Genomic DNA, 15198 nt, shown 5'->3' with positions numbered 1-15198 from the left:
AACTTAATCCATTTGAGTAAATGAAGCAATTTGAGTCCAGTAAAACCCAATAAATAAAGAGAACTCAAACCAATCGAGTACTGCAAAACCCAATAAGTTAAGGTAACTCAAACCTTTTAAGTTAAAAATCTAATCTATATGAGTACTGTGAACTTAAGTTGAAGTAATGAGGTATTTAATTAACTCATTACCTTCAACACAGAGTTCAAAACTCTTTTCAAATGAGTAGAATTAACTTTCAGTAAATTTTGAGTTAACTACACTCATTTCATTTGACAAAGTTGTCTGTTGGGTTTTACAGTGATGGTTTCATATTACGTACATTACATTGACTTCTATATTAAACTAAAGTTTAACCAATAACGTTAACAAGGATAACTGAAGAAAACATAAAATACTGCAATGAATATATTGTTCATGTTAGTAAATACATTGTTCATGTTTATAAATACAATAACTGATACAACCTTACTGTTAAGTGTGACATGTTTTGAGCAAAGCACAACGGTTATCATACATTTTTACCTTGCTTTACAGAAATTAAAATGTCATTCAGTGTTTTATCTTTTTTGTACCGAAAAATAAAGACTATTAATAAGAATGACATTGCAAAAATTGTCATTCCAATTAATTTTTACAGGCTAGAATAAGTATGTTTCATTTTTACATACTGTATGCAGTTGAAGTCAGAATTATTAGCCCCCTTTGATTTTTTTTTTTCTTTTTTAAATATTTGCTAAATGATGTTTAACAGAGCAAGGAAATTTCCACAGTATGTCTGATAAAATTTTGTGTCTTGGAGAAAATCATATTTGTTTTATTTTGGCTAGAATAAAAGCAATTTTTATTTTTTTATTAAACATTTTAAGGTCAAAATATATAGCCCTTTTAAGCGATATATAAAACAAACCATCATTATACAATAACTTGCCTAATTACTCTAACCTGCCTAGTTAACCTAATTAACCTAGTTAAGCCTTTAAATGTCACTTTAAGCCGTATAGAAGTGTCTTGAAAAATATCTAGTCAAATATTATTTACTGTCATCATGGCAAACATAAAATAAATCAGTTATTAGAGATGAGTTATTAAAATTATTATGTTTAGAAATGTGTTGGAAAAAAATCTGCTCTCCATTAAACAGAAATTGTGGGAAAAAATAAACAGGGGGGCTAATAATTCTGACTTTAACTGTATTTAGATATTTGTTATGCTGAATGACAATCAAACATTGATCACAGACATTTTTTAAATGTATATAAACAGTAAAAGTTTAGTTGATGCAGAAGTTTTAATGTAATATGATTTCTATGTATACAATCGGGTTTGATTAAGACACGATAGTATGTCTTTTTTTTGGCTCTCACACCATTGTTTGTAAGCCTTTGGTTTAATCTGTAGTTTTTAAGGTAATTTGCATGACATGTAAATGTTACTGAGCTAGCTAAATAAAGATCCAGCTATATATGGATTTCTGAGGTTTGGTGGTAGTGGCGGCTGTGGTCAGGAGCTTCAATCTGTCAAGATTGCGGAATGCTGAAAACGAATAGAGGTCTTTTGTCCTAGAATTATGATGCCATGAAGTCAGCAGTTCATGTTAGGCATAAATTCATGTTTCGAATAAAGCTTTTAATATCTAAATATATGAAAAAAGCAAATCCTAAAAGCTCTGTTTGTGAATGTTTTTGCAGAACGCGGAGTGTTTTACAACCGAGGTAGGTTTTCATCTGATTGAGATGATTCACAGGTTATCTCTGTTTCATGAGATGGATACAAACAGCATGATGCATTTTCTACCTCCTCCTGAGCTGGAATAAATCAAGTGATATGGTGACATCCATCAGGCACTGAATCACTTCTCCTTTATTCACTGAGCCCTGTTTGAGCGGCGTCCTGCCAACGGTTCTGAATCATTCATTCAGCACATGTAGACTTCCCTGCTGATTCAAAGATCTGCCAGACATTCGCTCCTTCTCTCCCTCATCTTTTCTCGCCTCTCCATTTTTGATGGAAAAACTCCTCAAGTGTGAAACTTCGTAGCCTCTTGGGGGTTAAAACTTTGTAAAGGGCGCATGCTGAGAAAATGGCAGTCCGTGGCCATGTGGTTTGAGGCTGGTCTGAGGTATGCACTCAGCGAAAGCTAAACCAGTCCGCGTCGCTCCGCATCCACGCTTGTCAGTGACAATGACAGGGCCAGGGCTTATTGAAGGTGCTCTCTCTTCACCTGTCACGGATAAAAGCTGCTACGCTAAACCGCTGAAATAATAAGTCTGTAAATAGTGTTTCTGCTAAGGACTGTGTTTACCAGCACCTTTCTGTTTTACAAACAACACAATTTAAAGGTGCGCGGCACACACCCGGGAGATATAGGGAAATTGTTTGCACGACGAGTGGTGTGTTGTTATTAGCATAGCTCTGTGAAAATGAAAAGCAACACATTTGAACAAATAGTTTTATGAGTTTTAGTCATTGTAACTTGGACTCTAAAAATGCTCAGTTGTTTTTATTAGCCACAAAATTGTGTCAAAATGGACCAACCGAACACTTATGATGTAGTAAAACATGGTACAACTGTGCTGAAGCGTGATAGAAACAATTGAACAATTAAGTTCTAAGTTTGCAGCATGCTAACAATGCGTTAATCCTTTTAGAAACATGCTAGCAACACACATTCATATTAGCTTAGTGTGGAAAGGTTATCAACATAACAAAAATCTTTCAACAAATCTAGAAACATGCTCACAACATAGTAATATATTTTAGTAAGCTCGTTAGATGTATGCTAGACACATGCTATCAAATTGCTAAATTATTCTATCCACATGATAAAACATGTTAATAAAATCTTAAATCTTGCTATCAGCATGTTAGCCATGTGCTAATATGTGTTAGAAATATGCCAGCAACATGTTAATTCAAGTAACATCAAGGCTACTGAGAACACGCGAGTGATTTAAAGAGAAATCGCACAATTCCGCAGTAAAGTGCGTCAAAGCACAACATGTACCAATGTTTTAAATAATATGTCAGCAATGTGCTAATCATGGAAGTTCTAAATTCGCAACATGCTAGCAATACACTGACTCTTTAAAAAAAATGCTAGCAACACAACAATTCATGCTAGCTTAGTGTGGAAAGGTTAAGAACATAACAAACATGTTATAAACATGTTAGCGACAAGCTGAAATGTTTGCATGTGCTGAAACTTTTTAGAAACATGCTTGCAACATGATATTGCATTTAAGCAAGCTTATCAGAAATATGTTAGACATATGCTATCAAAATGCTGAATTATTAGAGCTACATGATAAAACATGTTAATAAAATGTTAATTCATGCTATGAATTTATTAAAACATGTTAGCCATGTGCTAATATGTGTTTTAAACATGCCAGCAACATGATAATTCATGCTAGCAACATGTAAAACATTGTTACAAGATGCTGAAGTGTATTAGAAGCATGTTTACAATATTTTAGTAATATGCTAGCAATGTGCTAACCATGTAAGAAGCATGATAACCAATAGCTAATTGAAGTTACAAACTAATTCAGTGTGAATGTTCAAAAAAGTGTTCGAAATATGTTAGCATGTGTTAGCAAAATGTTAAAAGACCTGTTAAACCATGCTAGCTGCCTAAATCATGCTATAAATAGGCTTCTTTAAGTTTAAAAAGTATTGATTAAATATTATTTATTTATTTTAAACTCACTGACCCACTGCTATTGAATTGTAGATTTATTGTGTGCTTTGAAAAACGCAGTTTAACATGATTTCCTCTTGTTATTGTACAATGTCAGCATCATGTTTGAGAGACATACAAGTTTTAGCATTCCTCCTTGTACACTTCTGGGCCTTTGCCATTTTAGTTGATGGTTGGAGGATGTTTAGCATTGAGCTTATTATTCGAGCTTCACTTTAGTTTGTTTTACATGGCCACGGCATCTTCGTGTTTGTGTACCAGCATAATTGTTCTGTAGTAGTCAAGGAACTGCTAATCAACCATCATAAGCCTCACGTCTGGCACAGTTCTGGGGGAAAATACATGCACAGCTCATTTCTGTGCATGTAGGTGATATGAGAGCATCTGATGCAGATACGCTCCTGAAAACAATTAACGTGACCATCAAGCTGCTCTGAAATGAAACCCGCATCTAGTCGTTGCACTGTAAAGAAATGACTATTGCTGCTTGCTCAAACTACTTATTAAAAGTGAGTTGAAACAACACAATTCTTAAGCTTTTTGGTTGAACAACTAAATTGTTTTATGTTCAATCCATTTACATTTGTAAAAATAATGTTAACTTAATCGATTTGTGCTGGGACAACATGAAGGAAAAGCGTGGAACTCTGCATTATTAACAGTGCGGATTCCACACAATTGATTTTCGTTGGAACAACTTGAAGAAATTAAGTTAACTAATTAGTTTTTACAAATTTTAAAGGTGCAGTATGTAAGTTTGACACCCAGTGGTAGAACTAGGTATTGCACACCTGGTTCAAAACACATGCAAGCGCAGGTTGCCAGATTGACGCCTCCAACTGGAACGAGACTATCAAGCCTAAATTTAAGTCGTGTTATATTGTATTAAAAGGTTTTCGTTCTAACCAACACCTGAAACTTATATTTTAGAAACTGCTTATATTTTTTGCAGCTGAACAACATAACTATGACAATGATCACCTCAGGTACACCTCATGTGCTTTATTCAGTGTTAAATGCTAATAATGTGAGTTTGAATGCCATTTTACGTGACATTTATTGCCATACTACTTAAAGAAACAGCAGATAATTTCAACACAGGCTCATTCTAAAATGTAGTAGTCCCGTGGATGTTTCTAGAGACTGCAAATTATGTAGCCGGAGGTACGTATGGCTACATTTAATTTTTTTAAGTGAACCCTATGAAGCGGTATGACGGCATTCCTTTTGGCGCTTACCGGCTGACCGCTTACCTCCATGTGGAGGGCTTTTCCGCCGCAACCAGTTTGTCCAGTTAGCTCGTTGTGCACGTCGGCGGACTTGATACGCAGAGAGGAGTTGACCATAATGATGACGATGACCAGGTTCGACTCCGGGGAAGAGCAGTTCCAGAAATCAGGTAAGACAATAACAGAATTCAAAAAATTAAGTGAACCAGTGAACAACAGGGTAAGAATGTGGTAAAAATCAGTGAATCAGGCTTTTGTAATCCGTCAATCGGTAATATTGGTAAAATTGGTTGGGTTTAGGGAAGGAGGAGGGTGGGTTGGTCGATTGGCCAGTCGCCCAGTAAATCAGTCGTTTGACAGCGGCCTCTGGTGGGTTTATGTAAGAACTGCGCATGTGTGAACGGCACTTGCGAGAGACATTTGAGATGCGAAAAAGCGCATGCAGTGGCCTCTCGCGGATTCGTGAAAACAAAAACTGCAAAAATACGTACCTCCCGGGAGGTATTTTGCGGTCTCCAGAAACGTCCATGGGACTTTGTTTTCAAAATGAGCCTGGGTTGAATAGTTCACCTCAGATCTTGAAAATTAAATAAATCATTTGAAATTGAACTTCTGAACTGTGACTCAGTGCAAGCCAACAAATGTCAGTGATTCAGCATCTACATTTAATAATGTTAAAGAGGTTTAATATGTATTAATTAGATCATAAACCTTACCATTTCATTGGAGTGCAGTAAGTGCACTATTCTGTGCTTCTGAATGGCTGTATTTAAATATGTGTCAAGTTCCGTCTGGTGCAAACAGCCAAATTGATTATCACTGTGAGTCTCGTGGCGCAGTGGATAGCACGTTCCCCTCACAGCAAGAAGGTCGCTGATTCGAGCCTCGGCTGGGTCAGTTGGCGTTTCTGTTTGGAGTTTGCATGTTCTCCTCGTGTTGGCGTGGGTTTTCTCCGGGTGCTCCGGTTTCCCCCACAAGTCCAAAGATATGTGGTATAGAACATGTGCTGGATAAGTTGGCAGTTCATTCTGCTGTGGTGACCCCAGATTAATAAAGGGACTAGGCCAAAAAGAAAATGAATGAATGAATCCGTATCTCATCATGTAGTGTGTTGTTAGGACACAGGGTTACAATGTAACCTGCTCACCTAATGTTTACATTCATAATAATTATATTATTTGATAATAAATAACCACAAGTGGAACTCTGAATCTGTGTCTCGTTTTGGAGTCTGGTACTGTCCACCGGAGGTCTCATTTCAGTCGCAGACACACACTTAGAGAGCATTTCTTAATGAATGAATGAAATATGCTGTTTTCCAACAAGGCAACCCAAGGTGGTTAAATATAATTGGCGAAACTTGTATTGGGCGGGTTAAAGGGACCAAAACAAAGACAGACGTTTCAGACACATAACGCACATTTTCAAAGCAGAATATCAGACTTCAGCATTCTTTTCAGATAAAAACTTAGCATGTTTCTTAAATATTTGTAAGCATATTATGGTATTGTTATCCTTTAGAAGAGTCAAAACTTACAAACAGCACCTTTAAGTACATTTAAAAAACAATTAAGTTGACCAATAATAATTCCCAGTATTGGGTTATAGCTGGAAGAGCAGCCGCTGTTTAAAACATGCCAGAGTAGTTGCTGGTTCATTCCACTGTGGCGACCCCTGATAAATCAGGGACTAAGCCGAAGGAAAATGAATGAATGAATGTCCAAAAAACCAATTGTGTTGTTTCAGCTCATTTAAAATAAGTAGTTTAAGCAAACCGCAAACCTAATTTTTGGAGTGTTGAAGTCTTGTCTTGCTTTCTAATTGTTTCTAGTGTCAGAGATGCATTTTAATGACTCGCTGAGATTTGTTACACTTTCTCTCTCAGCAAAAGCATCAGCATCTCTATCATTCCTTGCTTTTTTTTGTTGTTTTTAATCATTGCCGGTGGGCCCAGCGGATCGCCTTTGTAGCTCTCCACCCACTCTGAAACAGCAGGCTCCAGTTCTCCTACTGTCAGCTTAGTTAATAAAACAATTACTCCTGACTCCACAATGTGGCTGATTTGGCATGCTGGAAGCGCACAAATTCTCAGTTCCTTTGAATTTCATCAGTAACAAAATTAATTAGAGTGGCCACGAAAATGTAATCATTGCTCCCTGGAAATTGAAATAAATTAGAGATGCATGCATTGGGACTGCTCGTTAGCAGTGACCTCGAGTAATTGCCGTATCCATTTGTGAAATTCATAATGGAGTTGAGGCAACTTTGAACTGCGCTTAAATAAAGACTAGATTGCATGGTCCCCAGGGTTTCCTACGAATGGTGAAATTGCTTGTTTGATGATGAGGTAGATATGTGCGCAGTCTGTGTGCATGTTTATGTGTTTGCTGAGGTTCGGCAAATGTCATGCTCTCCATTATGATCCAAACTTTTAGTCATTTGGAGAAGTTGTGCTGTTCCCCTTATTTGATGTCATTTTTTCAACAAATCTTTCGGTGAAATGACTTGATTATTTGTCAAACAATAGCACCCTTTTATCCAGAGTATCAAGTGAACGCTGATTTAGGAACTAATTAAATAATCTTAAGATCATAATTGAGGCAATTTATGAACAATTCACATTTACTTCTCAAAACGTGTAAAATAATAGCACATTAGTTGAATTTTCACTATCTTCACTAAGAAATTGCTAAAAAATATGTAAAAAAAAAACAATTCCAAGTTAGCTTAATGCAAAATATATACCAAAGTGACATTTAAAAAAAAAAATTAAAGGGAAAATTCACCCAAATATTCAAATTTACTCACTATTTGCTCACCCTCAAGTGGTTCCAAACCTGGCGTGCGTTTTTCTCAAACAATGACGTAACTCGCAAAACTATAATAGTACAATGCATCATTTGGAAAAAGAACAATGTAGTGACAAGAGTTTCTTGATGAGTGTGTAGTTAAAGACGCTGTAAACTGGAGCAACAACTTCTTTAGAAAAAAATCTCATAACTTTTTGTGCAAATTGTTTTAAAGGCACTTGCATTTAAAAAAAAAAGATACAGTTGAAGTCAGAATTATTAGCCCCCCTGAATTAATAGACTACCTGTTTATTTTTTCCCCAATTTCTGTTAAACAGAGCTTTTTTTCAACACATTTTTAAACATAATAGTTTTAATAACTCATCTCTAATATCTGATTCATTATATCTTTGCCATGATGAGAGTAAATAATATTTGACTAGATATTTTTCAAGACACTTCTATACAGCTTAAAGTGACATTTAAAAACTTAACTACATAATTAGGATAACTAGGCAGGTAAGAGTAATTAGGCAAGTTATTGTATAACGATGGTTTGTTCTGTAGACTATCGAAAAAAATGTAGCTTAATGGGGCTAATAATTTTGTCCTTAAAATAGTGTAAAGAATTAAAAACTGCTTTAATTCTAGCCAAAATAATACAAATAAAACTTTCTCCAGAAGTAAAAAATATTATCAGACATACTGTGAAAATTTCCTTGCTCTGTTAAACATCATTTGGGAAATATTTAAAAAAGAAAAAGAAAAAGAAAAATTCAAAGGGGGGCCAATAATTTTGACTTCAACTGTATATAGAAATATTCATACAAAGCACATACCTGTATAGGGCCTTTGCAAAATATTATTAATAATATTCCATAGTCTATTTTAAAACATAAAACCACTTACAAAAAGCTAACACATATTCTTATCTCATTTATAAATCATCATATTATTGGTTTTAATTTTTAGCACGCTATTTATTAAGAATAAAAAAAACTATATCCTACTATATATGGATTATTTGCCCCCCGTTTATTTTTCCCCCCAATTTCTGTTTAATGGAGAGAAGATTTTTTCAACACATTTCTAAACATAATAGTTTTAATAACTCATCTCTAATAACTGATTAATTTTATCTTTGCCATGATGAGAGTAAATAATATTTGAATAGATATTTTTTAAGACACTTCTATACGGCTTAAAGAGACATTTTAAGGTTAACTTAATTAGGTTAACTTGGCAGGTTAGGATAATTAGGCAAGTTATTTTTATTCCAGCTGAAATAAAACAAATAAGACTTTCACCAGAAGAAAAAATATTATCTGACAAACTATCAAACTTTCCTTGCTCTGTTAAACATAATTTGGGAAATATTTAAAATAATAAAAATCAAAGGGGGGCTAAAATTTCTGACCTCAACATATTTAGAAATTGTAGATCTCCCCCCCCCCAACCCCACTTTGACACATTCAAAACCACTGCAGAAATGTTCTAGCATATAGTACATAAACATTTCTTAATAAACAGCCTAGGCTACTATATATAAAAACCATTAACGTAACATATATATTTTTTTGTTTTCACAAGCTTTAGAGACATATATATCACATATAGCTTTCGTCATGAGCCACGGCTGCTTTAAAAATGGTATAAATGTTTTCAAAGTGCACTATGAAAGGAGCGTAATTGTTAATTTGAAGATCGCTGAAATTGAACTGTAAAAAATACTTTAAAAGCAATTTACATGTAAGGGAGATGACTTAAATTTTTTTTAGTCATTATTCCAAGTTTAAATGTTAGAAGGTTCTAAATGAATAGGGCTTAGCGGGGGGATAACTGGGAATAGAACACAGCCAGGAACTATGTTTCTAATTACAGCTCTAGAGGTGCAGTTGCAAGTGTACACTGCAAAAAATGCTTATCTTACTTAAATTTTTTGTCTTGTTTCTAGTTTAAATATCTACAAATTCTTAAATCAAGAAGCATATTTAAAATAGTCTTGTTTTTCGATTTGTGATAAGAATTTTTAACTTACCCCATTGGCAGATTATTTAACCTGATTTAAGGAAAAACTCACTTCATTTTGGCATATTATTTCCTAAAACAAGACAATATGTTTTGCCTGTCTAGAAAGTGCTTCTTGATTTAAGAAGTTTTAGATATTTAGACTAGAAACAAGACAAAAATATGTAAGTAAGAAAAGCATTTTTTGCAGTGTACAAGTCTGCAATGTAGTATGTGAATGTTCATTGGAATGATGGATTTGGGAAACATCAAATCAACTTACTATGTTTGTAATGATGGAACTTAGTTCGCTAATTATGATTTTCAGAAAACTCACCCGTTTCTGCTGTTTTTTTGCACAAATGAACATATTTTGAAGAAAGCTGAAAAACATCTAACCACTGTGCAAACAGTGCTTTTATTACTTAGATTTTTTTGTTTTGTTTCTAGTCCAAAAATCTAAAACTTCTTAAGTAAAGAAGCATTTTCTGGAGAAGCAAAAAATTTGGAAATTGTTGTCTTGTTTTAAAAACAAATATGTTAAAATTAAGTGAAATTTTCCTTAAAATAATCTGCCAGAGTAAGCAAAATAATCTTATGTCAAAACAAGATTATTTTGCATACCCCATTGGCAGATTATTTGGCTTGTTTTAAGGAAAAACTCACTTCATTTTGACATAATTTTTCTTAAAACAAGACAATTTTAGCTTGTCTAGAAAGTGTTTCTTGATTTAAGATTTTCTTTTAGATATTTGGAATAGAAACAAGACAAATAATGCAAGTAAGAAATGCATTTTTATATGGAATACTGTGGAAATCAATGATTACAGCTTCCTGCAAAATATCTTATTTTCTGTTCAACAAAAGAAAGAAAGTCAATCAGGTTTGGAACAAGTAAAAGATGAGCAAGTAATGAATTTTCAGTTTTGGTATCTTGACAAATATTAAATCTCATTCTGACTAGTGTTTCTGTAAAATGGTATTTCCTGAGTATTTCCTTATTGTACTCCAGCAAGACTTGTTAGTTCTCATCTAATCACATTATTTAGTGAGTTCCCAGCCATCCTGGAGGCCTAATATGAACTGGTCCGATTTTCACTAAGGTAATGACATTTGACAGTCAAATTGGAAGCACTTCAATCAAGATCGGGATCATTGAACAGCCTGTTATGTCAAATTGTTTTGTCATTCACTTAATCTCCGGGCTTAGAATTGAAGCTGGACCGTGTGTTTAGATGTTTTGTACATCATAATTTTAGGCTGATAATTACAGTTGAACAAATCACTCAAGTGTCAAGTGTTCACAATGAAAATATGTGCTACCTTTTTTTGTTTGGCGACGAGAAGCAGTAATCAGCGAGTGATACCCTCTCATCATTCAATAATGTAATATCAGGCTGGTGGAGTGAAGTGTCCACAATATGGAGGCTTGTAAGTCTGTTTGTCTCCATCAGGTTGATCTCCTTCCAGGAGTTTCTGGCTTTTGAGTCGGTGCTGTGCGCTCCGGATGCTCTCTTCATGGTCGCCTTCCAGCTCTTTGACAAAACTGGAAATGGCATTGCCACCTTTGGTAAGTGCACATACTCTTTATAAAGCCGAATTCAGGCTTGAAATTCTGATGGGATGAGCTGAGGTTGAAGTTGTGATGTTGATAGAAGTTCACCTGTGACAGCTCATGTTCTGTATACAAGCATACAACAGCCTTTAGATAGGAGAATGAACTATATTAATTAACAGAGCAGCTCAATCTATTGATTATCAATGATAATAGTTGTTTATTGAATATTGTTGTATTTTATTTAACTGCAGATGCTGGGATTTAGCCAAGCTAAGCCACAGATAGCCTCATGTTGCTGTGAACTTAGCACACTTTACAGTGTTTAGACTCTTTACTTAGTGTTTTCGGTTTGTTTTTCCTTTTAATTTTGGGGTTTTGCTTTACTTTTAGTTTAGTTTTGTTCTGGTTTCGTGGCTTGCGATTTGTGTTTTATAAATTTTAGCTGTTTTGGTGTTCTGTTTTGCTCTTTTGCTTTGCTTTTCGTTTTTGTTTGGCATTTTGATTTTTGTTAGGCTTTTTGGTTGTTTTGGGTTCAGTTTTTTTTCATTTAGCTTTGCTTGTTTTGATATGCTTTTTTGTTGATTTTGGCATTGAAATATTTTTTGATTTTGTTGTTTTTTTGGTCATTTTTAATTAGCCCTGCGTTTTGTGATTTGTTTTTTGTCATTTTGGTTTGCTTCCTGTGTTTTGTTAGGCTTTTTGGTTTGTTTGGGGTTTAGTTTTTGTCATTTAACTTTGCTTGTTTTGATATGCTTTTTTGTTTTGATTTTGGCATTGACAATTTTTTGTTCTTGTTTTTTGGTGATTTTTAATTAGCTTTTCGTTTCGTTTTGTGATTGTTTTTTGTCATTTTGGTTGGCTTGTTTTTCGTTAGGCTTTCTGTTTTGTTTGGGGTTTAGTTTTTGTCGTTTAGCTTTGCTTGTTTTGATATGCTTTTTTGTTTTGATTTTGGCATTGAAATATTTTTGTTGTTTTTTTGGTCATTTTTAATTAGCTTTTCTTTTTTATTTGATTTTTTTAACATTTTGGTTTGCTTTTGTTTTGTTATGGCTTTTTGTTTTTGAAATCTCGTTTATTTCTGGGTTTTTATCATTTTGCTTTGTATCTTGTGTTTTGTTATAATATATATAAAATATATATAAAATATTTGGTTTGTTTTGGTTATATGACTTGCTTTTTGTTTTGTTTTGGGTTTTTGATTTTGGGGTTTGATTTGTTTTTGTGTTTTATAGGTTTTAGCAGTTTGTTTAAATTTTCAGTTTAAATTTTTTTGCCTTGCTTTTTGGATTTACCTTTTAGTTTTTTTGAGGGGGTTTGAGTTTTGTCATTTAGCTTTGCTTTTTTGTTTTATTTTGACAATAACATGTCATACTGTACACAGTTAAACCCAAAATTATTTGTACCTCTGACAAATTCTGATTTAAAGTTACTTTTACTCAATCAGCAAGTTTTTATTTATTTATTTATTTGACCAGAAATGACACAAGCTTCTCCCAGAAGATAATAAGACGATGTTCAAGAGGCATCATTGTGGAAATAAAAAATATTTCTCAGCTTTTACTATTTACATTTGAACAAGAAATTATTAATTTCTGGCTTGACCGTATATAATTACATTTATTACATTTTGGATACATTTATATGATGAAAATATAGTTGATAATAAAGATTTAGTATATTTTACATTTTGAGACTTAACTTTCATTAAACATCATTTTTTATGTTATGGCTATTTTTATTAGCAAAATCAAGCAAGTTATATAGTATAACTCTAAATCCCTTCCCTAAATATTCTCTGTCTTGAAAACAAATGACTAATTTTAAGTAGTGTCATCTGAATGCTTGTTCAGACAGACTCCTGTCTCTTTGTGAACTACTACAGGATCAGTAAATGTAAAACTCTTTATCAGGCACTGTCAGGATCTTTAACAGCACATAGTGGACATCAGTATCATCTTACGCCATACAATCATTGTGGTTATTTGGTTCCAGACAAGATAGTACAAAGAATAGTAATGCAGCAATAATATGAGTAGTTGCTTTTGCACTTGCGAAAGAACTTGGCACAAGAAGAATGAATGTGTGTTTTTCATGCGTTTAAATTTCCCTAATTGACTTAAATAGTCTAATTTGCCTTTTGTAGGTGAGACATGTCAGATCAGCTCATTTCAAATGCACTACCCAAAGTGCCTAGGCGGAGAGAATGAGACTTTCATCAACCTGTTTCAGTCAATAGGGAATAAGATCAGATAAACACACGCACATATGCATGTGCAAATGCAAATGACTTTGGTTTATTTAGCTGTGATGTTTCTTTGCAGTTCAAAGGTCTCCTGTTGCACATGTCGTCAGTTTTTATGTCTGCCTTGAGCTGTAATGAGAACGTATAGGCGGTATTTGTCTCATACACCTGTTTTTCAGCCGCTGCAATTACGTCAACATAAATAGCAAATAACTTCTGACTAAGATTATGGTCATGTCAGAGTCACTTTATTGTGATGCACTACAGAGGGCAGGAAAATGAAATGCCGCTCTGTGTTAAAGCGAGCAGGAGACTCCCATTTATAACCCTCTTAATGTCATTAAAAGCGTTAAAGGTCTCTTGCTGTTACATTAAACAGTCTTTTTTCACCATTTAATAAACCCTGTCATTGCAAGTCATATTATGAAGGGTTATTTTTTAAGGGTTTGGAAAATTTAGGTTTTAATTAATGAGTGACTAGTTTTTTTTTCTCCGTTTTCTACCTCCTTCAACATCAATTATGTGAATTAGAGGTAATAAACTTGCAGGCTGCCATGCGACTCCAAAGTGATATAAAGAGAGAAGGACAAGAGACGTGTTGACAGCTTCATAAACACTGATAAAATGAAGGTCTGGAGTAACTCCGCAGTGGAACTCTGTTGTAATGCAGTATAAAATGTATAATAATTTGCAATAAATGGGAAAAACTTGTTACAGTCCGTTAAGAATAGTCCTCACCAATACATTGAAAGCTCATTTGTGTTGCTGTTAATGTGTATATTTTTATGTTTTGGGTTGTATAAAAAGTAAAAGTGTGTCAAATATCATCTGTAGGGACTGTGGAATTAAACTTCAATGCTTTTGATTTGAGGAATGGTATGTTTGTGAAAAACATGCAACAGATCTTTCTTTTTTGGCTTAGTTCCTTTATTAATCTGGGGTCGCCACAGCGGAATGAACTGCAAACTTATCCAGCATATGTTTTACGCAGTGGATGCCCTTCCTGCTGCAACCCATTACTGGAAAACACTCATACACTCTCATTCATACACATACACTATTGACAATTTAGTTCACCCAATTCACCTATAGCACATGTCTTTGGACTTGTGGGGGAAACCGGAGCACCCGGAGGAAACCCACACGAACATGAGGGAAACATGCAAACTCCACACAGAAATGCCAACTGTCAGTCAGCGACCTTCTTGCTGTGAGGAGATTGCGCCACCGTGACACCCCGCAAAAGATCAGCTTTTTTTATAAAAAGGTATATGTTTAATACTGGCGACATGGTGGCACAGTGGTTAACACTGTTCCCTCACAGCAAGAAGGTCTCTGGTTCGAGTTCCAGCTAGGTCAGTTGGCATTTCTGTATGGATTTCGCATGTTCTCCTGGTGTTTACGTGGGGTTCGTCCAAGTGCTCCAGTTTTATCCACAGTCCAAACACACGTGCTGTAGGTGAATGGGGATAAGCTTAGTTGGCTGTAGTGTATGAGTGTATATGCTGCATGGTCCTCCAGCTTTGGGGCTAAGTGATGGGCTAAAAACCCACCTCATAAAAACTAGATGTTACGAAACACCAATGTGGTCCAGCTAAATTTCAATTTCGATATGGCCCAGTAAGTAACTCAGTAAGTATATATATATATATATATATATATATATATAT

At 34.5% G+C, this 15198-nt stretch overlaps 2 protein-coding genes across 5 annotated transcripts in view; both read left to right on the top strand.

Moving 5' to 3' along the window:
- The window catches only part of slc25a13 (solute carrier family 25 member 13), a 94799-nt gene that overhangs the window by 10113 nt on the left and 69488 nt on the right, over nt 1-15198 (top strand). For all 4 annotated transcript variants that reach the window (XR_012395234.1, XR_012395235.1, XM_073931919.1 and 1 more), the window contains one exon: nt 11183-11298. Coding sequence is in view for 2 of the 4 variants with exons in the window: in XM_073931919.1 (XP_073788020.1) it covers nt 11183-11298 (116 nt within the window). In the remaining 2 variants the exon portion in view is untranslated. The remainder of the gene's footprint in view (nt 1-11182; nt 11299-15198) is intronic.
- Nucleotides 1-15198, top strand: part of trioa (trio Rho guanine nucleotide exchange factor a) — a 784286-nt gene that overhangs the window by 759239 nt on the left and 9849 nt on the right. The gene's annotated exons all lie outside the window — the stretch shown is intronic.

The sequence above is a fragment of the Danio rerio genome, chromosome 19 (genome assembly GCF_049306965.1).
Source record: "Danio rerio strain Tuebingen ecotype United States chromosome 19, GRCz12tu, whole genome shotgun sequence".
Lineage (NCBI taxonomy): Eukaryota > Metazoa > Chordata > Actinopteri > Cypriniformes > Danionidae > Danio > Danio rerio.
Note: the sequence above shows the minus strand (reverse complement) of the source record. Positions and strands in the feature narration are given on the sequence as shown.